Below are 26,055 nucleotides of genomic sequence, written 5' to 3'. Positions count from 1 at the left end.
TGCCAAAGAAGGGAACATAATACGGCAAAATTCAGAATGTCAATTATCCAATTATCTTTTTTGGTCTAATGATATTTATTGAGTGCCTGCTGTATGATACACACTTGATATGAACATGGCTTAAAAAACAACTTATATCTACATACTGCTTAAAACAAATTAATCTCTCTGCCTTTAACTAATGTTCCAATCAAAACACCCTGCTTACTCATTTAAGTATGCCTCAGATTATTCACTTAGAGACCTCATCACTTCTTACGTTACTTTGGGTTACTGAAATGTTCACAGTGGGGTCCAATGGGCAGAAAATATCCCGTAATAGTTATGTGACTGTGAACTCGTCCTCGACTTCTGTATTTGCAAAAACATGAACATGAATAATCACATCTACTTAGAGAGGCAACACAGCAGTAAAGAGCATGGACTCTGGAACCAGTGTGTCTGGCAGGCAGTTCTGGCTCTTTCCAGCTCTGTAAGTCTAGGGATGTCACCTACTCCCTCAGGCCATAGTTTCCTCACCTGCAAGAGGAGAGTAATGCTACTTTCCCTCACAGAGATGCTGTGGGGATTAGGCAAGTTATTACACATACAGCACTTATAACAGTGTGTGACACCTACCAAGCACTTAAACATTAGCAATTGCAATTATTATTTTTAATTCCCTTGTTATTATTTATTTGGTTGTAGGGATGACATGAGAGAATATTAATCAAAGATCATATAATAAAATCTGGCACAAATATACATTCAAATGTTGATTTCCTTTACCATAGAAATTATTCTGTACTTCAGACTAAGACAATTCCATGGACACAAATTAGTGAGATAAAGTTTATTTCCATCTGATGGCAGGTAGAAAAAAGGAAATGGAGTAAAAAGGGTTAGGCTGGAAAACTGATTTTTTAAAACAGTGCTAACCTGTTTAAAATGGGGGGGGGTGATGAGTTTGTAATAGGCAGACAGTGGTAAAAAATTTACAAAGCATGGAGGTAAAGGGTGCCCTGATTAAGTTAAAATTATAATATTTTATCAAGGATTTGGGAAAATTAACTTTTTTTAAAAGCACAAATCCTTAGTGTCTTAGAATTTAAGGCAGTATAATAAAGTAGAAATTAAGATTCCTTTCATTTTAAAATATGGAAACTTAAAACTGATTACCATTTGGGGGGAAAACCCCCACAGTATTTTAACATATAACAAGTGAAAAACAGAATTCCTTGTGCTAGGTCCTTAAATTATCACTGGCTCTGTTGTATCCACATATGCACATACCAGGTTAAAGTCATGATCATTATACAATGGAATTTTAAGAATTGAGACGAAATATTCCAAGTATATTACACTGACAAAATACAAGTGATATCACCAATAGCACAGATGCTGAACTGTTTTAATCAATGCTACTTACACTAAAAATTAAGAGTAATAGCATTTTGAAAAATATAATAGTGGAAGCAATTCCAAAAACTCACTGCTAAAACATAAGGACTTTTAAAATCTTTATGAGTTTAGACTCAAAACTGTGCAAGCAACAAACTGTACAAATCTGCAATATCTATTTGAATTTCTTAAAATTTACCTTATTTCATGTTCGACCTGACAAAATAATTTTGAAATTAAATTATGTAAGAAAAACAATTTTATTATTTTATAATAATTTAAGACATCAATTATTTTCCCTTCAATTAAAAAATCTTGATGATTAAGTTTTTAGCACCTCTTTGATGAATAGTAGCAAATTTTTCTTGTGATCCATGCTTATAGGATGCAGTCTGATGACTCCTTTTACTATATTATCTATATTGCAGAGAAAAATTAAAGCATGTTTTCTCTAAAGAATATTTGTACATTATCAGAGAAAGCCCTAATTTTTAAAGTTTATGTAAAGCCTTACTCCAATCTTCACTTCCCTCTTTATAACAAAATTCTATCAACACATTCTTTAAAAAACAATCAGAGTAATTTTTATTTATAATGAAGTTACTGTCTCTAGATTTTAAACCATCAGTTTACTCTTATAACAGAGAATCATTTAAATAACACCACCCAAATGGAATGAAGACAAAAGTCTATTACATATCAGTTCTTCTGACACGCCTTACTGATATCTTATTAGTCTTACAACATGTCCATTTCCAGTGAAATTCTCAATAAACTGTTCATAATTAGAGTCTTTTCTATTGACACGTTATTCTAAGGTGTGACAGAGGCTGCTCTCTGGGCTGCTTCAGAAGGCAGTCAAACAAGTGCTCTGAAGAAAAGGGCTGACTTCGTATGTGACCCGGTCACAAATGGCTAGCATGCCGTCAGTTCCTTTGGTTTTCATGACAATCCCTTTGGAAAGTTAATTAGGTGATGAACGGTCCCTCAGAATTCTGTGAAACAGCAGGAATCCCCGCCTATACATTCTGTGCCAACGTCCTTGATTTTTTCACTTCCACTGTCTTCTGTATCAGAGCACAGAGCGATGGTAGTCTTATTTTATCCATATTTTTGCTGTAAACATTGAGAAATATACCAAGGACAACTAACAAACCAGACCATATGTACCTAAGAGAAGAGATACATTAAAAAAAGATTAACATTAAGGTAACAATTTATTATTCACCACAGAATTTGGTGATAAATTCACAAAAAATATGCAATGAAATACAATTTTCAATGAAAAACCTACAATAATAGTGTTAAAACAAAAATAGTTTTAGATCAGATTGGAGAGAATGTCATACCTTTTATGTTAAGTATATATAGAAATAAGGTATTTTACAAAATACTAAATAATAGTTCATTTGAATTTTGAGGATAATAGAGAATTCAAAGTCCAACTCCCACCAGAAGTCTTAAGAGTATACGTAAAACCCTAGATTTGTAAATCTGCGAATGGCCATCTTGCAAATACAACATAGCCATCCATCTAGTTATCCCAGCTGGGTAGAAAATACAGAGAAAGGAACTGGCAAAGATTACCATAATGTGTAAGTACCACATGCAGCAAGAGTAATCAATTTACAGGAAACAAAATACATGGATGGAAATTTACTTTGCAGTTCCTTTTAAAGTTATACACTGATAATTTCCAGGTCCGAATCTTCCCAATTCCTAATCAAGGTTAAGTTTAAATGGGGCTAATTTCAAACACATCTGGACAGTAAAGAAAATAGTAAAGGCTTTCACAAAAAGCCACAAACTAAATCATTAGGGCACAACTGATAGAATACTTCTCCACCTCACTCCTTCGTGAGAAAAGGCAGCAAATACACCAACAATTTAAATATATATAAACATATGTATATATATATATATATGTGTGTGTGTGTGTGTATATATATATATATGTATATATATGTAATTTATATAATTGCTCTAGGACAAGGGAGAATGAATCCCTTAATCTCAACACATCTCTCACATTCATTTATATTGCAAACATGATCACGTTTGCCCTGGGACTCTGGTTAGGCAATTTAAATGTACAAAATGATTTCTTCCAAATAATTACATACATTTCTGAAACAGCAGAAGACACATCAATACATCAGGGATAGAGATAAAAAATACTGCTTTACAAAGAATTACGGCTGTTTAGGAGGAAATATGAAACAAAGTATCTGAAAGTGGACAAACTCGTTGAATTAAAAAGTACTTACTGAAATGTGAATGGCTTAGCAAAGAATACAAATGAAAGTACAATGGTCATTGCTTTTCTTCCTGTAGTCACTGTAGGAAGAACAAGGTTGGTTTAGAATGTGCCTACTATCCTGGAAATATTTTGGAAATCATTCATTCAACAGATATTTACAAAGCCTACTATGTGCCAGGATCTATGTGAAGTGCAAGAAAACAATGGAAAGCAAAAAGCAAATAGAAAGTAACCATTGCTGGTACTATGAAATTTATAGTCTAGTGGGGGTGCAGACATTAAATATTACAGATGAACGTTAAAGCACAACTGTAGTAAATACTTGATGGCGGCCATGGCACGATGGCGGCATGTCATCCCTTAGAGAGACTTAGTGTGGCCGGAAAGAAAGGCTTTTCCAAAGAAGACATGATTAGGGGAAGCAGGGGTTATTCTTTAAAGGTAGCAATCTAGTATCTTAATAGTAGTCACCTCTGGCTAAGACGATGCTCAATGCTTCAGTCCTCTTGGCACTAACTTGTCCTTATCCTTGAAGTTGTCCCTTCGAGGTCTGCTGCAGGCCAGAGCCTTCCTCCCGAGTGCCCCGGGGCAGAGAGGAAGCTGCCTGCATCTCCGGCACAGCTTTCCCCTCACCTGGCATCATCAGCTGCTCTCTTCCCACCACGCTGTGCGCTTTACTTAGTTCCCTGTCTCACTCAGCCTTCCATTTCCCGACTCCACAGCTCCTGGCATCTAACGCTCAGTGCATGAATGAACGAACACCAAATGAAGAAACTGTTTTGGAAACACGTGCCAAAGCCCAATTCCCAAATCTGTCTTTTCCTTTAGTAAAAGGACCCTTCTTTTTAAACAGGCATACCTTTCAGCCTCTCCTACATTTAGGCGTGATCATGTGATTAGGTTCTGGCCAATGAAAATGTGAGAAGTGCTGTCTCTAGGAGTGTGATTTTTAGGAAGTTTCCACAAAGAGAAAGGTGTGTGCTTCATCTTTTCGCCATCTAACTGCCTAGAATGAGGGTGAAGATGGCAGGGCACACAGGAGGAGCCTGGACTCCTGATGAGCATGGAGACACCACGCTAGCTCGAGAGGCAGTATAGCACACAGGGTAAGAGCACAGGTCTGGAACCAGCTACCTCAGCTGGAATCCTGACTCTGCAATTTATGAGCAGAGTCTGGCTGACTATTGAGCAAGTCACTTAACCTCCTGGTGCCTCAGTTTACCCATTTGTAAAATGGAACAATAGTGAGTACTTAATAGGATTATTTCAAGATTAAGACAAATAATATATGCAAACTACCTGAAATAGTGCCTAGTGCACAATGAGGGCTATGTGCACATTAGCTATAATTATTACCACCACCTCTGGATTTCTTTTCATGAGAGAGAAATAGACTGGCCTGCACCTTCAAGACTAGGATTGCATCTTACATTTCTTTATATGAACCATAGGGCTCAATCAATGAATACCAGCTGATATAAGAACCTTTTTTAAAAAACAGTTATCTTATAAGCAAAATTGGAACCCAAGCTAAGTATATAAGTATGTAATCTTTCTTGACAGCATGAGATGAATTGAAAGATTAGTGATATGGCCTAATCTAGAAATGCCTGCTATTTATCATTAGGGATGTAAATTTTAAAAGGAGAGTCATACCAGAGCAACTAAAGATAAAAGTTAGAAAGCAAATATACTCTTACAAAGAGAGAGGCATTTGTTCATTTATTTAATTTACTCTGTGGTATTAAAATAAGTATTCCTCTAGAACCACTGAACATTAAAATCAGATAAAGACTAATGTACATACGCATTATGGATTCAAATTCTACAGATCTCTGCCCTGGCCAGTGTGCTCAGTGGTTAGAGCATGAGCCCAAGGACCAAAGGGTCACGGGTTTGATTCCTGATCAAGGGCACGTACCTGGGTTGCAGGCTCAATCCTTGGCACAGGTTGGGGCGCATCATGCAGGAGGCAACCAATTGATGTGTCTCTCTCACATCGATGTCCATCTGCCCCCACCAACACACCTCCTTCACTCCCTTCCATTCTCTCTATAAATTAATGGAAAAAATATACTCTGGTGCGGATTAACAACAACAACAACAAAAATTCTACAGATCTCTGCTGGAAATGATCAAGTTCAATCAATTAGTATACAAAAGAGAGAAATGAAGCCCAAAGAGGAGAGACTTGCTTTCAAGGTCACAAGTCATTGACCTGCATCAGAGCCGGGCATGGGCTCCACCTTCTCTGACAAGAAAAGCCAGAGCTCTTCCACAGCTTGCAATCCTGGCTTCAGAGCTCTGTTATAGCATAGTATGAAGCTAGAAAAATTCCAGGACAAGTGGAATAGGGAAACTGAGACAGATAGTTAAACAGCAGTATGCAGCCACCTGGTAAATCCTATCTTCCCTACATCAGGGCACTTAAGAGTAAATGGTTTGCACTTCTCTTCCCCAGCCAGAGGGTAAATACCTTAAATCACCCTACTCAGGACACAGATAACAGAAATCCAACAGTGCCATTTGCCAACCACACACAAGGACAGACAAATTAAGAATAAACCTCATTTTGGTACCTCAGCATAAAGCTGATGAGTATTCTATTGATCTATCCCTAAGAATTCCCCTAAACGCCCAGCCTTTAAAATCCTTAAAGATTAAGGTCCCAGTGCGCTCTCCCTTCAGGGAGCAGGTCCATGCGATTCCCTTTCCCCTCTCCTTTCCCCACACATGTCCCCTAATCTCTAAAGGACCCCATGAGACTTGCAACCAGGGAAGCAATGGGCAGTGGCAGCTCATCCCAGACTAAGTCCCTGAACTTGTCTCCAAGGCCCCCTTTTCTCTGATTTCCCAGTGAGCCAGAGCAGCCCAGCCTAGGCTCTCCTGTTGCTCCTTCCAGGCCCTTCCTTGTTTCACTGTCCTAAGTATATTTTTGTTGCAGCCAATAAATTCTTGCTTTCTTTTCTACATTTTGTCTCTTGATTGAAATCTTTCCCTCAAGAAGACAAGAACCAAGGTTTTCTCATCTCCCCAGTAATATCTCCACATGGAAGACGCCAAGAGCACTCATCATCTGTACTGTTCATGTGGCAAACAATACAAGTTAGCATGGGGAGCCACTTGTTGCCCCTTTTAGGCCTCACCTGTAGCCCCTCATCTGTTTCCCTCATCCTCCACTGCAGAATACAAATTCCATTCCTCTAAAAGTCCCTACAGAGAGCAGGTGCCTAATAATTGCTGGTGAAAAGAGAAGCTCATCTGGTTGATGTTCTGGAAAGTGTCCAAAAAGCTTTGCTCAAAATACATCTGTCATACTTTAAATTCAACAAAACTAGAATTTTCAGTTATAAATTAAAGTGTATAAAGCTATTATTTTTCTATGAAGATGTTCATCCCATTATGCTTAAAAAAAAGTTTTTATTGATTTAAGAGAGAGGAAGGGAGAGGGAAAGAGAGAGAAACATCAATGATAAGCGAGAGTCACTGACTGGCTGCCTCCTGCACGCCCCCTACTGGGGATCGAGCCCACAACCTGGGCATGTGCCCTGACTGGGAATCAAACCGTGATCTCCTGGTTCATAGGTTAACGCTCAACCACTGAGCACGCTGACTGAGCATCCCATTATACTTTTTCATAAAAAGTTCTTTTAATGTATTCAAAAGGTACTATTTAGATAAATGTATAGATTTGATTTTAAAATTAAACCTTCAATTAAGACATTAAGATTAAACATCATTTTCTTTAGAATTAAAAAAAATACCATAAGCCCAGGAATAAATTGGTGAAATATGACTATTTTCTTTTTAATGAAGAGTAGATGATGCCCTTAGCTTTTGGAAAATATTATTTCATAATCTAAGCAAGTATATCATTCCTACCTGTTACAGCAAGAAGTGCACCGAAATTTTTAATCAAAGCCAGAACAAAGGAGATTCCAAAATACCCAGTGAGTGAAAAAAGAAAAGCATAACCGTAGGTCCGAATTAGATTCTGCAACATATAAAAAAGCCTGTGAGAAAAATGCAAAACAAACCCTGAGGTATTACAAATGAAATAAAACGACAGATTTTAATCAACTTCTTGAGCAATAATAAGCCATTCAACAATGCAGTCAAGCAAAGATTCTTATTTAGTTCTGATTTAATGAAAAAATAATGATGAAATTTTAAAGCCACAGCTTCTACATCATGAATAGCTTAAACATTACCTTATAGGGTACAGCAAGGATAAAATAAATTTAAATATAAATCATTTCATTCCTGAAATAATTTTTGATCTGCATATAAAGGAGTTATCAAATTACCTAAAAATAGTCTTTTGAACACAGGGAATTAGGTATACAGAGGAAACTATTTAATGGAAGATATTTATTTTTAAAAATGCGATTAGTGTTTACCTTTGAACAAAATGTTACCGCAGGGCCTAATCCAGTAGTGCATGTCAATCCCAGTAAAATGTACACAAAGCCGATTGAATATGAGTACAAAACCTAGAGCAGATAAAAATAAAATGGACATGGTATCCAACCAAAGGAGAAAACAGAGGATTTTCACATGTGGTTTAATTAATCTATTCAATTACATTTGTAGAACCAACCATTTTTAAAGAACATCATCGTTTTAATATGGCTTAACTTTCTGGAAATGATGGTTGATCCTAACTTCATAAGTCTACACTTTATTTTAGGTGCAACACAACACAGCAGTACTGATCCTTTCATACATGGTTCTGTGGTCAGCAGGAAGAGAGACATGCACAGAGCAAGGACCATGGGCCAGGTACAGAAGGTCACCAGGGCAGAAAGCCCCAGGTGCCTAGCAAAGGACAACTGTAGGGTGGGGCCTATCCCCCAGGGTGACCTTTCCTCCCCTAGCATATCACTGGCCTTGCATTTGGACCCCCTGACCTTCCTCCCTAGAGAAAGCATCTAGACTTCAGTTGTATTTTAGCTCCAGGCCCAGAGAAGCGGCAAAACCAGAGACACCAAGGCTGACCTCAGGACCAGCTGCACTGGAGAATGACGCCCTGCCCTGGTGCCAACCAATCAATCAGTGGAGACCCTGACCTTGAAAGGACACACCAGGAAAGCTGCTGAATATTTTATTGAGATCTTCCCCTGGGACCTCCCCTGAAAACCCTTAAGTAAGAGGATCCAGTGAGGTCTCTCAGGGGGATGCCCTGCCTTTCATCTTTCCCTTCCCGCTCCGCCTCTCCACAAGAGCCTTACCATTCCCTTCTTCAACTCCCAAGCTCCAAGGGCCCTTCCTTTACCTCTGACTAGTTTCCTCAGCCCATTTCTTCTAGGAATTACTTCTACCTCTGTGATTTTATAATAAATGTTATCTTACAGTTTAAGTTTGGGTCTTGGCTCTGAATTCTTTCCTAGCCAGAACCCAAGTACTGAGACTGCTGAGCCCAGGTCCAGCCTGATCCCACCGGCCTAACTCCTGGTGCTAATTCACTGCTTACAACAGTTTCATAATTATTCATTTTTTGCCTGACTTAATTACTGCACTAAATTCAAACAAGATTTTAATGTTGGAGTTCTAAAAACATACACAAACACAACAAAAAAACTTTATAGATGCTTATTAATATGAAAAAACCCAAATGTTAAGTGTGCAAAGACATTAAAATATAACAAAAATAAGCAGTATATTCCATATTTATTGCTTAATTTCCCAATTTTCCTACCAATCTTCCTATCTGAGTTTATTATACTTCTCATTAGCAGAACTGGAATCAAACTTAAATAACCGCTATGCGCTAATAATACTCTGTATGGACTATTCCATTTACTTCTCACAACCAACCTATGATGTGAGTACTTTTAATCATCATTTCCCAATTTGCAGATGAAGAAGCTAAAACATAGAGATATTATTTTCCCCAAATGAGAGAGCTAATAAAGCTAGGATATGAACTGAAGCCATCTTAGACCACAGCCTATGGTCCTAATCACTGTACTACAGTAACTTTCTAATCACCTACACTTCCTTAATTCTCTTATCTTTACCTTGTCTAGGAAGGGTGGTGGTGATCAAGAAAACGCTGACCAAGAGTAAAGTTCCCATGTTCTCAGGGACTCCTTAGAGTATCACCACTACGCTGACAAAGAAGTCGGAGAGGCCAGTCCTATATATCCTTAATGCAGTCTGCTCTGTCTTTCTAGCAAGGTGGCTGGCTATAAAATTAATGTAAACACATACCGTAACTTTCCTATAGACAAATACCATACAGAAGGTATACTGGAAGAAAGGCATTATTTGAAGTAACAATGGCAAAAAGGTGAAACGCCTAACATTAACTTCAAAAGAAATGTGCTGGATTTATATGAGGAAAACTTTAAAATCCATAGGACATTTTAAAAAGAACACTTGAATAAAAGGGAAGTCATACCTTACTCTTGCATTGAAAGAATCAAGGGTATAGATGCCATTCTGCCTAAATTAATTTATAATTCAGTGCCATACCAATCACAATACCAATGGGTTATCTACTTTATTTGGGGATATGAACACCCAAGAATAACTACTGGTAGGAATATTCTGAAAAACAAAAGGAGCAATGGTGGCTGGTCATAGCAGAAGGTAACTAACTGTATGATAAAGCCACTGTCGTCATTTGCTTCTGGTGCAGAAAAAAATTTAAAAGAATACAATTCTGGATGCTACATTAGAATATGAAGTAATAAAGAAGGCACTTATGCTGAAAAGTGGATTACTCAATAAATGATATTGGGATGAGTGAACAGCCATATGGAAGAAATTTAAAGTTTTGGGTAGATTAAAGATTTAATAAAAGAGGAAATAATAAAAGTCATCATGGGTAAAATTCTTAAATCTTAGTGTTAGAAAAGCCCTTTTCAATCATAATACATAGCCAGAAGCCATGAAGGAAAAGATAAACCGGACTACATAAAAATTACAAACTTCGAAACGAAAAACAATACCAAATAAAAAGACAGGAGAAAAATGATCTATCAAAGGACTTTTTTAATATGTAAAAAATTTAAATCATTAAGGAAAAATTTATCAAATACTATACCATAAGCTATTAGCAGTGGTAGTAGCATTTCATTTTTTACCATCCTGTGTTTGAATGCATAATTTTTATGAAAATAATGACAAACTAGTTTTAAAATGCAATGTTAGTCTCCGATACCATAACTATTTCATAAAATTATGCTTATCACTATTCTGAGTCTGTCCGAGACAAAGGGAAAAACACTAGAATAGTTACCATTTCCGAGTTAGAGGCGTTGTGCAGTTTCATTGCCTTCTCCTGGACGTTTCCAATGACGGCATCTGCACACAGCGCCAGGGAGATGAGGATCACACCTTCAAGAAGGCACCGGAAGAAAACGACCTCTTATTTAAGCATGTGAATGATTAAAGATTTTTCAGAGATGCAACTGGGCTAAAAACAAAAGTAGATCTTTTTTTTTTTTTTCAAAAGGAGAGCTTAATCACATTTGTTCCATAAAGCTGGGTCTTTCTATCCACAACCAGCTGTAACAGGCACATAGGTGACGTATTAAAAAAAAGTAGCTAACACTAGAAACTGCATCAATGCTGTCACCATTACTATGCTTCACTCTCATGTCAAATAACAGTTCTGATTTTCAACTACATTATATGTTTGAAAAAAAAATACTGCATTAAATACATACAGAAGAAATTTCTAGCTTCACCGGGATCGGTGGTTAGTCAGTTAATTAAAAAATCATATGAAGAGGGAGATCATTAAAAAATTACCTTTATTATTAAAATGTTTGATTTAAAACCACAAACATTCATGCAGTTGTCAAGGTCTTTTCTTTGAGTAGGGGTGCTAACTAAAATTCTGTACTTTCTCTTTGGTTTAAACCACAATCTCACACTTATAAAATACATTCTCTATGACTTCCAAGTTGTTTTGGTTAAGGAGTGTACACACACACACACACAATTTCATGCACCCCAGGAATTAAAAAAGAAGTACAGCAAAACCTCAGAAACTTCTGAAACAATTAGGGTGCAGAATCCTTTCATATTTTTATGATATCCCCCAATTTTTATAGTTATTCCATTCCATCCACACATAATTCAATAATGATTTTATTCACTTGTCAACCAAATTGTTTCAATTGTCTTAGTTTTTACAGAAACAATTCTTCAAACTCAATTTTTTTTTTGTTAATTCTCACCTGAGGATATTTTTTCCATTGCTTTTTTGAGAGGATGAAAGGAAGGGGAGGGAGGGAGGAAGGGAGAGAGAAAAACATCTTTGTGAGAGAGGCACAATTGGTTGCCTCCCACACGCACTTGGACCAGGGGCGGAGACTGAACCCGCAACCCAGGTACATGCCCTTGACTGGGAATCGAACCCAATACACCTCACTTAGCGGACTGAGCCACACCAACGAGGGCTTCAAACTCAGTTTTGGATATGAATTCAAGTATTTCATAACTGCATAATTATAATAATAGGTACAACTGGCATAAGTAAATCCAGAAATCAACACACTCAGACAGATATGCATGTCTCCAGAGAAGCAGGCTCTAAACTGTAAGTGTTTAGGACACTGGTCACCAGTTTCACAGGAAGAATAAAGAGCAGCCTTGGTTACATCTGAGTCTGATGAAATTTAAGGGAGTTTTCTCTTTTGATTTTTTTAAATGAAACAATCAAAGAGAGCAGAAAATATATGTACACATATATGAACTTAATTGAGAATTTTCAAGTTTTCGTACTTAATTCTTCAATTTGACTTTTTATCATCTTACTTAGGTATTGCCTATTCATGCATTTTTATTCACCAAACTTAATTCTGAATGCTTTTTTACATGTTTCAAATATCAAATCTGTCCTCAAAAGAATATAACATGGTATTGTCATTGAAGATCCTGAAAACAATGGCCTAGCTCCTGAAAGGCTGTTCAAAGACATCCCCAAAGTGTTCTGGAAAATGGCAACAACATCAAACACTTTTTTTTTTTAAATATTTTTTTTTACTGATTTTTATTTTATTTTAGGAGAGAGAGCAAGGGAGAGACAGAAACATTTATGTGAGAGAGAAACACTGATTGGCTGCCTCCTGCATGGCCTCCTGGGAATCAACCCGGCAACCTTTTGGTGCATGGGGTGATGCCCAACCAACTGAGCCACAGTGGCCAGGGCAATATGAAATACTTTATGAAAATACCTGAATTGCACTGTAAGGGGAATATTTTAAGGTGGACATTTATGTGAGTAAGTAAATATGATATGCCCCTTTATACATTCAAAGTTTTGTTTATGTCTATTTTAACCATGTTAATAGTTAATCTAATCTCCTCTAGATAATATACTCTTATAGATCAAGGATTGTAATAAATGCTCATCAACTATTCTTAATGATAAAATATGGTTAGGTTCCAACTCTCTTAAGAAGTATTTCCATGGAACTCAGAGCTAGCACTTCAGCTACAGTGAGACGTTACAGACTACCTCTTTCCATCACTGTCACCGCCACCATCACCCACACCGCACCAGTGCATGTGCTCTCACACCCACTGCTCCATCATCTCATTCCACCCTCTCACCTCCTGGGCGTGAGGCAAACTACCACCATTACCTCTGGGCCAGGGAAGCACAAAGGGATGTGGCGCTTTAGCCACGGTTACATTCTAAGTGATCCAACCAGAATGTGAAGCCATGTCTCTCATAGCAAGTTCTGTGCCTTGTCTAAAACTGCCTTTCCATTAAGTAGAAGAGTCAATTTCCTCAGCTTTCAAATATAATCTTCCTTTTAGGTTTTCGGACATGAGAACAAAGTGTTTCTAAAAAATCTAAACCATGTTAGAAACACCTGCAACTATTAGCTTTCTCAGTGTCAAACTCATTGAAGCAAGAATCCCTTGCACTCTGATCCAAGGCGAAGAACAGATGTGAGAGGTTCTACCACATCTTCTGGTTCTCAAAGGGCAGCTCCAAGACGCTGACCTGGTTAAACTTAAACCCCTTAACTTAGCCTGGTTAACCAGAAAGAGAGGTTGACTAAACAACAGGTAAAAATAGTGAAGCTGATGTGAATGATTTTCTTCATTATGCAGTACTTTTTCCTCACAAGTAACTGTATTTACTATACTTTGTAATATATATGTGTGTGTGTTTGTGTGTATATGTATTTTTTTTCTGTTTCTCTCAGAGTTCCTTTGAAGACCTAGGTATTTTAAATACTATTTTTGTCAGGGTAGGAGATGGGGAGATGGGATGACACTAACGTAATCTTATGAGTAAAACTTAAGACTTAAGAATGACAATATGCAGATATAAATAATTTCCCCATCAGGTCTTGAGAATGAAAACAAGATTCTAACATTTTTTATTCTGATTTCTAAACATCCTATAACACCTATTCTGCTCGTGAAAAAATCTAAAGTGAGTTTAGAAAGTTCCACAGAGCACACTGCTAAGGAAATGTTAGGCACATTAGGGTTACAGCCATGTTTATGTCACCCAGGTTAGTCCTAAAGCACAACGTATCTCTCCCTCTAGCTACAACAGGGACAAACAAATGCACAAGTTTCAGCTTAAAAAAGGAGAATAAAAGAATTCCTAGGATTTGCCTATAATTCATGTGTCTATTTCCAATTCAGCAGGTAAGAAATTGATCTATCACGTACGTGGTAACATAAGATTTTGACTGGGCAAACAGCTTTCTGTCACGTCAAATTACATGAGTACTAAAAACAATTGCTATATTTCCAGAGTTGTAATATTTTTACTATATCTTATTTGGAAAGTCTGAAAGCTTTATGTTGGCTATGAGAATTACAGATGTCACATCATCACTTAAAATCCTTATAAAGTTGTAAAAATTCTTACTGTAAACCAAACTGCCTACAAAATCTAGGAAGACAATAAAATTCCTTACCTGTAAGATTGAAATTGGGGGCAATTGTGCTGTCAGCAAGGGTAAACCATATCAGACCAAGGCTCATACACACGGCAGCAGACACATCTGCAATATTGTAACGCTTGCCTGTGTGACAGAAATGTTAGTCAACCTCAGATTGGAAAGACCCACTCAGCAAAGTTTCAGATCTGTGTGTTTAAGCAAGATCAGGAGTCTGCTTTTTATATCTACTGTCAAAAGTATATGAAGAACACTTAGGTCAAGGCATGAAAATAGTCACAGAAGGGCTTCTGAAAATTAAGTGATCAGTGAGCACCAATGTGTTAGGTATGAGATTCTATTTTATCTGTCATGGTAGTAAGTAAAGATGAACATTTAAAAAGTTTATGGAAATTAATGCCTTTTTCTTTATGTATAATATAAGGCTATGAATTTTCTTCTAGTTTATAAGTTTACAAAGTAACGAGAGTAATTATTCAGGCTATAGAACTGTTTAAGTTTGCAAATAACATAATCAAATAACTACTAGGTTGGTAAGGACTGACTTATTTTAATATAGTCACATTTAAATAACGAAACCATGTAGTGTAACTTCTTGGAAGGACTGTAAGGAAATACTATACATAGTTAGTTATGTCACTAAATGTGATTTTTAATAGGGATTGAGATCAGTTTTTTCCTGTGTGAACAGTTATCCTGAAATTTCAGGATATGTAAAGTAGTTGACACACATGCTTTCATCAAAAGGCATTTTTGGGAAGGCATCTAATGTATAAAAGGAAGTCAGGCTGTATAAGGATATTAGTGACACAGAAACACTTGATTATCAAAGCATGAATATTCCTCATGACAGCGACATGAACTTGTTCTGCTGGTTTCTGCTATCACTGCCTCCTCTTTAACTGCTATTTTCACCAAGCTTGTAACTTGGTTGGGGCTCTAGGAAATCAAGAAGCCGGGAGAATTGGTAAAAAAAGCAGTTCTGCTCAGGTTAAGCTTTACTTCAATATGAGAACTGTCCATTTGTATAATGGAGGTAGAGAGCAGAGCCCTGAAGAGTATAGGAATGAAATAACTGAAAAAAGGAGCTTTCCAGGTACTTAGGTACTCCTGCTAGGCCTTCAATATGTGAATATAGTATTTCTGGAAATGTAAGTAGTAAGATTCCAGAGTAAGAGAATAAAACAATACTATTTTTATTCTGAGTTCAAATTATTGATTTCAGATACTAAGGTAGATCAGAGATGTTTTAGTATTTTTATATCAGAATTGTTACACCAATATCTAGAATGTTCAATAAGCTGACCAAAGTTTAATATTTTTCCTAATGCTAGATGCTATAAAATATCCTACTAGTTTCAAACAGGATGAAAATACATCATTACTATACCTTGAATAAACACTCCTCCTAGCATAACAGGAATCAACTTGCAGCACTTGAAGATGACTTGGGTAGGGTAATTCAGGTAGCCCAAGGAAGTGTTTGATAACCCCATAGTACCCACAGTTAGAAAAGCTATTATCATGTAGGTTTTTCCTGGTATTCTGTAAAAGACAATTTTTAAAATCTTCATTTTGGGACCCAATTCATACTTGTTAGATAATGTGTTTACAATGTGTAAATGTCTACATACTCTTTTTATTTGTTTACTATTTCTAGAAATATTGGTTAAATATCACCATTTTAAAGTTATAACATTGTTTACTTACATAAAAGAATGTCGGTAAAAATAACAATTCACTCTTATATAATTGATCTTAAATGAGAACTCCCAACTGTGAGAAAAAGTGGTATATTAAAGTCACTTAGATTCTTACTGTAGGTATAAGGTATAAAAACTATCTTGACTAAATTTAGAAAGAAAAATTTAAAAAAATATTTTAAAATATTGACCTCTATAATGGTAAAAGACACCTTAACTAATTTATAAATTCTAAATTGTTCTATTTCTTAATGTTTCCATCTAGCATTAGGAAAAATACATCCATTCATTCTGCTAGAGTAACCTGAGCAGAATTTCTCTAGAAAAATTACATGTTTAAAACTCCGGACATAATATTTATTATTACAATATCTTATGATTCATCTGTCTGTATTCTGTAAAATGTTAAAACAATCAATTTCCTGATGAGGAATCTGACTTTCTTCTTATGATCCCAAATCTTCTACTCTTGAGTTCTAGCTGGATTTTCTAAAGGAAATTCTTAATTTGGCATCTTCAGAATTTCTGAGCTATCATTGTGAGCATATGCTCACTTTGACTAGATATTTAATGGTCTAAAATAATAATCTTCTCAGAGGGAAGGCGGGGGTGGGGAGAGATTAACCAAAGAACTTATATGCATATAAGCCTAACCCTGGACAAAGACAATAGTGTGGTGAAGGCCTGGGAGGGGTTGGGGGAGGAGGCCAATGGGGGAAAAACGAGGACATCTACAATACTTTCAACAATAAAGATAAATTATAAAAAATAATAAAGTGAAAAAAATAATCTTGTACATTGGTGTGACTAACATAGGAAGCACTATTCACATAATTACATTATAATGCCTCCTTAGATCCAGTTTCTATTTTAGGATTTGTGCTTATGTTTAAATCAAGGGAACAAAATTCTTTCATATTTTAATATGGCTAGATGTAAGGCAAAATAATTCACTGTAAAAATTCAATTAGGATGCATCATTTCGAACCTTACATCTCAATTTTGAGGCCTTTCCTACTTAACTAATACAGCGGTGAACATTTAAAATCCACATGGAAATAATCTGGCATGCCCGTGCGCATCAGTGTACACCAACACTGGTTCTATGCTGTCTGTGGGCTTTAACCCTTAGTGGATATCATCAGGGAAGCAGGACAGCTCTGCTTCTCTAGGTAAGAACAGATGTCCCATTAGTCAAACAGTGGCCAGAAAATAAAAAATTCAAGCCAGAAAAATCACAAGGAATGATGATTAGAAAAGCAGTATAGTACTGGTAGGAAAAAAATCACCAGCCTGAAACCCAGGAAACCTAAATTCAAAAGGCTCCAACTCTGAGCAACTTGCTATATGATCTCAAGAAAATCGCAGCAATCCTCTAGGTCTGTTTTCTCATTGGTAAATAAGGAAGGTAGAGTTCATCATCTTGCCTCTAGGACTCTCATTGTTTCTGTTTTTATTTAACACCCCAAATGCTTACTTCCTTATATACGGTGGGAAAATTTTAACTTTAAAAAGCCCATCAAAACCAATTTGACAGATCTCTTTTATTAAAAACTCACAAAGTAATTAATAAAGTTACAGTGTAATCTTTGTTGAAAAATAATAAGTAGTATATTTATGGTATTATACTTGACCATGTGCTTCACCACACATTACCACATTTGATCCCCAAAATAAAATGAAGAGAATTTAAAGAACTTCCCTGAGCTCTTACAGAGCTAATAAGAGGCAGTGTAAGACTCAAAGCCATGTTTTCTGACTCCAAGCCCTATACTCTTTCAAGTACACTGGTATCATAAAAACAAAGGAAGAAAAACTTAAGCAGAGGTCTAGAGTAGTGCCACTTAAATAAATTCAGAGATGGGCATATACTCAGAAATAAATTCAGAAATATAAGATTAGGCATATTTTCATTGTAACATACTTTCAAAGACTTTTTATAAAATAGTTTTTCATGTGCTTTGGAATAAAAAGGTTTCAGTTCATATTTGTATTTATTATACATCTATACATTCTTCTATCAAATCCCTTCACTTATGTTTAAACCAAACACAAATGATGTTCCCTTTAAATATGCCCAATCATATGGTTTAATGGTTGGGATACACATGGCTTGAGGCCCACTCCCCACCTCACTTGGGTAGCTGAGAGGGAGGTGTATCTTTTTATTAAATTTAACATTGAGGAGATGCAGTTTCTTTGTCACTTTTCATTTGATAGAGACAGTATTAGATTCTTTTAATTTAGAAGTAACAGAAGTCCAGCAGTTTGCAACAGGTAATGAATCATAAGGGTCCCTTATGTATTAGTTTTGACAGATATATTTAGTTACTTTCTATTCTACCACCTGTGGCTAAGTCTTGTACAGTTTCAGAGCATGAAAATAATGAAGATATCCTCAGATTCAAACATTTTTAATGTCACTGCTATAATAATTTATTGGTGATATAGAGAGGTCGAGAAGTAAAATTAGACTCATGAAGAAATATTGAAGATACAGATTTAAAAATTTAAAATTTTATAGTTATCTTCATACAAACATCAAAAACATTTATTAAATATATAAAAGCTGTGAAAATTTATTTTCACTGAAGGATTAAACATTTATATCAATGAAAACAAAATATCAGTACAGTATTAAAGCTCCTTATTATATTGTAAACTGCCCAATATATATGTGAAATATTCACATATTAGGCTCTGATATGTCAGGATAACCACACTTACATTTACCAAAAATTTATATTAAATTTCCTCACCACCTTCTAATTATAATCAGAAGTAAGGTTTTATTGCATATTGTTCTATATGCCATTAAAAATATATGGAGGTGTTTCTACAATCTAGATAGCTCATTTAAAATGTATTGTCAAACAAGCTCCTTTGGTTTTGATGAAAAGGAGTATTATTAAATTTCTCTGGTGTCTAATAATGTACTCTCAGCTACTGGACATTACAAATATGACAATGTTTAGTAAAATATACCTCATAAAACAAAGCATAACTATAAATTTTAAAAACCACTATAAAAACAGATATTGGTATTTCATTTCACCACTTCCATGTAGTAGAGCTGTAAACCTTTCAGTAATCACATCTATTTCAGGGAAACTTAAAGAAACACATGTACATATGAATACTTTCTCATTTCAAGATATATTTACTACAAGTCGAGCCCAAGTTACATTTTTTATTTGATAACTTACATTTAGAGATTACTTTTTTCAATGTATAATGAAAATATCATATTTAACATTTTTAATAAGTTGATTATACTGATAAAAGTGCTTGGGTATTAGATATGTTTTATTAATGGAAAATGAATATAGGTCATGTATAATATACTCTGTATGCCCAAAGAGCAAAACAAAAATTTAACTACGAGTGAACTTAACTGTCAAAAAAATGAAAACAAACCACATACCTTCTCCTTTTGTCCTGTATAAGCTGAAGTTCTATTAGGCCAAATATGGAGTAAAATGCAAACTGTACTAAAGTAAGGTACCAGCCATAGGGCTTAAAGCCCTCCACTGAAAATATTAATTCCTGTCAAAAGATATATGAATACTGTTAAGTTCAAGAGGCTGACCAATTTCCTCACAGTAAATTCCTATAAACACAACATTTAAAAAACACTCAAATCACGAAACTTCTCAGAGGTATAGAGAAGTTAGGAGGTCTTTCCAAAGAACTGACACTAGATGTCCAGGTATGAAAATCAGGAGGAAAATAAAAAAGGTAAGGAATAGCTATGAAGCAACATTATTCTATGCTTCTCACTCTCTTTCTTTTAATTTACTGATTTTAGAGAGAGGAAGGGAAAGAAACATCGATTTGTTGTTCCACTTATTTCTGCATTCATTGGTTGATTCTTGTATGTGCCCTGTGGATGGAACCCACAACCTTGTCGTACTGGGATGGCATGCTAACCAACTGAGCTACCAAGCCAGGGGCTTTTTCTCTTTTTTAAAAGACCAAAATTAAAAGAGTTGCTCCCAGAATAAGAAAGGTACCTGATTCAAGAGCTCATTTACTATTCATTAGAAGTCTACTATCTCAGGCCTGTTTTTCTATGGAACTATAATCAGTTCAAATCACTTTAATGTCAATTTTAGAATACCTATGCCACAGATTATATAAAACCTCTTCCTTTTGCCTAAACATGTTATATCATGAAGTAACATTTAGTGATTCTTATGAGACATTCTTAACAAGTCATTGAGAGGTGTCCTAATAAAGTTATTTTGCTTAATCTAAAAAAGTCAAATTTCCCCCACATATATTTCAACTGTATTTTAAATAAATTTTAAGGAGAAATTTATGTATAAATTTCCTTTCAAAGAAAAACTAAACATAGCTTCTAAACAGACCCTGAAATAGATTTTGTACATTTAGGATACTATATACTTCCTCAAATTTAGATTTCATGTTAAGTAAGTCTACAAAGAATTTATGATTTTTCTGGTTTATGAACTATAAAACATGAAAATAAGCTTTAATAAGTATTTTGGCATTCAGATTATATATATATAGCTAACCTCATTACAAAACTCCAAGCATTTTCTTTAAAGTATTTTAACATGCAATTATATGTAAATTAGTACCAAAGTCAGTTTTCACAGTGACAGTGATGTTACAAACATAATTACTGCGATTTATCTAATTTTAACAGATATTTTGCACGTTAGTTATAAAGTCTCTGCTCATTAATAGATAAAATTTAATAAAATTTGTACAGTAAATTACTAATTTATTTTCCTCTGCAATGACTAACTTTGCTCCCAAACTATTAGATAAGAATGATAAAGGAAAAAAGTGTTTTTCAGCAAGAATTCTAACCTTTATTTGATAAAATTTACTATTTTTTATTGTTCTTCACTGTGATATCTGAATTTTTATATCATTTGGTAGTGGGAAAATTAGTTATTATTATAAATATTAAGATTTCTAATTCACATTTTTGTTTTACACTAATACTCTTCATCTATTTTTATAAGCTAAAGAATAGTCGCAGATCACCTTCTTTATTTATACTTATGTCTTATATTTCATCTCTTTCAGACAATGGAAGAATACAATGATTAAGCTCACTCTGATTAATACTACAGAATACCAGAAATATCTGTGTTTGAAAAAAAAACATCACTTTCCTTTTCTTGAATTATAAGGGATTCTCTCATGTTAGGGAGTTGCAAAAAAAAGCAAAGTTGGTAATGGCTGAAAATACTAATGAACTGACCATTAATACTATTAATCCATTCCAACATTCTGTTTACACTAACCTGGATCCTGCCATCCAGCCCATGTCTTTGAAGGTCAGGAATTTACTGCTGGTCAAATGTACACAACTATGCCATAACAGAGTGCAAATGTGAGACAAATTGTGGCAATGTTAGAAATGTTTGGCACAGGTAAAAAACAAACAAAGAAACAAAAAAATAAGGTTCTGGCAAAGTTAGAACAGAAAAAGAAACCAGTAAGAATGAAAACACAATAGGTGTCTCAAAACAACCCCACACAAAATGATTCTATGATCACAGAATAAAAAAGATACCCTTGGAAAAATATAAAACATTCTTATATGCTTTTTCAAAAATGACCAATTATTATTAAGCTCCAAGAATGAAGACTAAACTGGAATGTGGCCTTTGTGCTATCATTCAATTTCCCTGGAGAATTATGTTCCAAAATACCAATTAATACTTGAATTCACTTTTAAAAACAAACACATGCTTGCAATTATTACCTACATTGTTAAATATTTCATTTTTTTTCATAATTTTAATTTTTTAAGATTGCCTTTGTTCCCTTTCCCTCACTTAAAGTATTGAATTCTGGAACTTTGACCTCTGTTTTCAGCACTTTTAAGAAGCCCTTTTCTACAACTATACTGAAAGCCTCAAATCTGTGAAGAAACCAGTAGCTTAGAAAGCAAAACATCTTGAACAAAACTAAGCGCTCTTATTGACTTTAACTGTTATAATTACCATAAACAAGTAACTATTTTTTACCTGTAAATATCCATAAATGAGGTAAAATACAAAAACTCCAGCAACACAAATGAAAAATTGAGTAAGTCTGTTAAATCTGCTAAGATTTATGCCAAGTACGACAATGTCATCTATTGACTTGATGTGTGGTGACATTGTTTGGGTTTTGGATGGGACAGTTATAGAAATATATTTCCTGGAGTTGCTGAACTTGAGATCCATTGTCCTTAGTTTGCCACATTCAGTGCTTCCAAAGGTGTCTTTGGTGATTTCCTCTCCTTTGTTCAGTTTTTCTTTTGCTTGCTGAGCTAAGTCCTAAAGAAGGAAATAGGTCATTTAAGCAAAACATTTGGATCATAAAGTATTGTGCTCCAAATAATATTTCAAATCACACTTTAAAAATTATACAGGTAAGTCTTGTCTCTGGATATTAATATACTAATTCCCCTATTCAAGGTTCCAGTCAACCAAAAAACAATGTCAACTCTCCAATTTATTTTCACCTAATAAAGACCAACAGATCATTAAATTAAACATATACCATTCTCATTTCCACAGCAATAAACCAAAAACTAACCTTGTGTAAACACACCTTTATATTTTTATATGTAGTAAGGATGTAACTTTTAAAGCCCATGACAGTTTATGCATAACATCTTCGACATTAATGTCAACCCTTATTTGCAGAAGATTAAAGAATGGCTGATGCTCCTCTACATACTAAGAAAAATGTAAAATATATTTGCTAATGACATTTTAAAATAAAGCCAGACAACTCTAAGTTACTTAAAAAGTTAGATTAATCAGACTACAGAGAGGAGGATATGCTTTAACAATAGCATCTCCTCAGTAAAAAAGGTTTCTTTCTTTGGAGAAAATCATTTTAATTTTAAGTGTCTTTGGGTGTTGTTCAACAGGTGTAAAGTTCCAGTTAAACAAGATAAGTAGGTTCTAGAGATCTGCTATACAACATAGTGCCTATAGTTAAAAACAAGGTATTGTGCGCTTAAAATTAGTTAACAGGGTAGATCTCATGTTAAGTGTCCTTAACCACACAAACACACACAGAAGGGGACACAAATTTTTAGAGATGATAGATATGTTTATTACCTTAATTATGGTAATGGCATCACAGGTATATGCATATATCCAAATTCATCAAATTGTATATATTAAATGTATAGTTTTTTGTATATCAATTATAGCTCAATAAAACTGTTTAAAAACAAAATAAAAATATCTTTGGGAGAAAGTCTTTGGGACTGCAAAAAGCTGGGAAACACATCATTGTTAGTTTGTAAAAAAAAAAAAAAAAAAATCATGAAGCCTCCATAGATTACTGTGGATTTTCTTTGGATTTATACAGGGTGGGGCAAAAGTAGGTTACAGTTGATAGTATGGAAAATAATACAATAAATAATAATACAATAAACTGTGCTTTGCATACTTACAACTGTAAACTTAAAAGTGTAACATATTAAATGGACTCCATTGCATGTTAGCAAACACTATTTAATCAATAGTACTTCTCTTCTTTCTAATACTTGGCCACTTTTAACACATCTATTGGCAATCTCATGAGCCACAGACCCATGCCAGACATGCAGTTAAGTCCCTCCAACACTGTTACTTCTTGGACATCTGTGCCAAAATACTGACAATCCCTACTGAAATTTTCCACAAACTGTCTAAAATGAACATGGAAATAAATTAATTTCTTTTGCTTATTTGAGGCACCAGCAGCAGAAAATCTACCCTTTAAGGCTTTGCATTTAGAATGCAGTTTTATTAATCAGAATACATCATTGGTCAGATCACGTGACTGATGAAGGAAGACCCTGTGAGCTCTGACACCCAATAATTATCCTGAATATTTGCCATATCCCTTCCATTTCAGATATTAATGATGTCATTAATCTACATCTAAAGAAATCAGTCAATGTTCTTGTGGTGCAGGGAAAATAATATCAAGCATAAAGTTAACTTTAGTTTTCAAATTAAATGACCAACATTTTGCTTTGCTTTAGAAGTTTATAGTAACTCTTGAAACTAAGTACAAAAACCCCACAGCTGTGAATCACTGCCTAAGGTATCTTACTAAAGACAACGCAGATATTTAATTTAGTTACCTGAAGGTACAAATAACAGCTAAAACTGAATAAAGGTAGCAATTCTAGCAAATAGTGAAATTTAGAAACTTATAAATAACTGGTGATAATGTTCATTTACAATGACCTTCTGAAATCAAACTTATTTCAGTAAATCTCTTAGTCTTCCCCAACCTTTAGAAGAAAACCCTCCCACAACAAAAGGGTAAATATGAGGAAATTATGGCATTTCAGTGTAAGTAACCTGAAATAAGCTTGATTCTGTATTTTGTCACACTCATCGCCACAAATAAAAGAACCTTGCCATTATATTTAAATTAACTGCACTCAGACCTACGGGGTATGATTATAAAACAGAGATGAACAAAATTCTGTCCCAATTCTTTGTACATATTTCATTACACAAAGTTTAAGAAACCATGTACTACTTTTTGAGGGTTACTCTTTTTTCCCAAGGGAGAAAGGTAAACTTAGGATTTAATACACACATGTATTTCATATCTATAAAGTATTAAAAAGACCCACTTATCTAAACTATTTTCAAATAGTGCTCTCTCTCTTCCAAGTCCCAAACTATCCCAATTCACTTAGAAAATGTTTATCCAAAAAACAGTTTTCCCCATCTGATACCCTACTGCAGAAAAAAACGAGTATGCCCAACACTGAAAAAACAAATCCCTCTCAGCACACCAACTCTTCCGGCCTTCGTTCAATATTTAAAAAATAAAAATAAAAAGGTGGGGGAGAAAATTAAGCTGCAAAAAACCCTGGAGGATCGGCATAGCTTCCGGGGGAAGTTTCTGACCTTAATTTAATAATCTTGTAAGAACAATCACCTTGCACGGCAAATCCAGTGGACAGCCGAGCACTCGACTGAACGCGGAGCCCGCACGAAGCGCAATTACAACGCAGTCCTGGGGCCCCCAGGCGCCTGACACTCCTCGGGGCTCCGAGAGGCGCCCCCGTAGGCGCCCCGGGCCGGCGAGCGCACAGACCCCGGGGGGAGGGCGGAGGGGCAGAGGGCAGCAGATGCCCCTCCCTAGACACCGGGACAGCGGGTTCCCGTCCAGCAGAAGGAAGCGGCCCGCGCTCTCAATCCCGCCCTCGCTCTCTCCCCGCAAGATCTTTAGGGGAGAGAATGGGCTCTCCCGGGCGGGGGCGGGGACGGGGGGGTCTGGGTCCCAAACAAGACGAAAGGCCCGGGAGGCACGTCCGCTCCTCAAGCCGGTGTGTCACCTGGAAGGGTGACCCCGGACTGCGTGGCGCCAGCCACACAAGTGTCTCCCCCTCCCCAGGTCCGTCGCCATCACCTCCTGCTTCTCCTCTGGGACTACACTCGCCCTTTCCGCCACGGTTGCCGCCTCCATGCAAAGGTCCTCGCTTTGCGGGCGCCGGCGGCCACTTCCGCCTATGTGTCTCTGCGCGCGTGCGTAGTGTCATGGCCCCGCCTACTGGTTGCCCTCGGGTCGCTGGGGGGCGGAGGGGGCTACCTCTCGCGCGTGCGCTCTCGGAGGACGTGGGGAAGCGCTCGCCCAGGTGCGCGCGGGGCGCGCGGGCGAGGACGGCGCTCCCTCCCCCGCTGGAGGCGGCGCGGGGGCGGCCATCGCCCACGGCTCGGGTCGTCTCATCCCCCATCGGAGCTCCTCCTGTTCCTGAGCCCGAGCTAAGCCGCCGCAGCCTCCTGGCTCCCCGCGGCCCGGGACTCCCCGGCTTCCTCGGCCCCGGGGG

The 26,055-nt window shown here is 36.2% G+C and overlaps 1 protein-coding gene across 4 annotated transcripts; it reads right to left on the bottom strand.

The window, feature by feature from the left end:
• Nucleotides 1–1,938: 1,938 nt before the first annotated feature.
• On the bottom strand, nt 1,939–25,710 carry SLC35B3 (solute carrier family 35 member B3). Of its 4 annotated transcripts, none has more exons than XM_016202437.2 (10): nt 25,638–25,710; nt 22,241–22,534; nt 19,654–19,775; nt 15,917–16,071; nt 14,545–14,652; nt 10,887–10,984; nt 8,041–8,133; nt 7,523–7,634; nt 3,648–3,717; nt 1,939–2,550 (listed from the first exon to the last, which is right to left on the bottom strand). In XM_016202437.2, exons 1-10 carry the CDS (start codon nt 25,692–25,694, stop codon nt 2,400–2,402), a joined length of 1,260 nt encoding a protein of 419 aa, XP_016057923.2. In that variant the 5' UTR covers nt 25,695–25,710; the 3' UTR covers nt 1,939–2,399. The 4 variants fall into 4 exon arrangements, with proteins under 4 accessions (XP_016057923.2, XP_016057924.2, XP_087676776.1 ...); XM_016202438.2 differs by lacking the exon at nt 25,638–25,710 and adding an exon at nt 25,164–25,521; XM_087820650.1 differs by lacking the exon at nt 25,638–25,710 and adding an exon at nt 23,427–23,631 and having other exon boundaries at nt 22,241–22,536.
• Between the last annotated feature and the right edge of the window lie 345 nt (nt 25,711–26,055).

The sequence above is a fragment of the Miniopterus natalensis genome, chromosome 9, assembly GCF_054644295.1.
Source record: "Miniopterus natalensis isolate mMinNat1 chromosome 9, mMinNat1.hap1, whole genome shotgun sequence".
NCBI classification, from domain to species: domain Eukaryota; kingdom Metazoa; phylum Chordata; class Mammalia; order Chiroptera; family Miniopteridae; genus Miniopterus; species Miniopterus natalensis.
Note: the sequence above shows the minus strand (reverse complement) of the source record. Positions and strands in the feature narration are given on the sequence as shown.

Coding starts and splice junctions, on each gene's coding strand:
- SLC35B3 (XM_087820650.1), bottom strand. CDS start 23,541: ATGATTTTTTTTTTTTTTTTTTTACAAACTAACAATGATGTGTTTCCC. Junction 10,985..14,544: donor CCCCAATTTCAATCTTACAG/GTAAGGAATTTT, acceptor GCCTTCTTGAAG/GTGTGATCCTCATCTCCCTG. Junction 2,551..3,647: donor GCTAAGCCATTCACATTTCA/GTAAGTACTTTT, acceptor CTCTTCTCTTAG/GTACATATGGTCTGGTTTGT.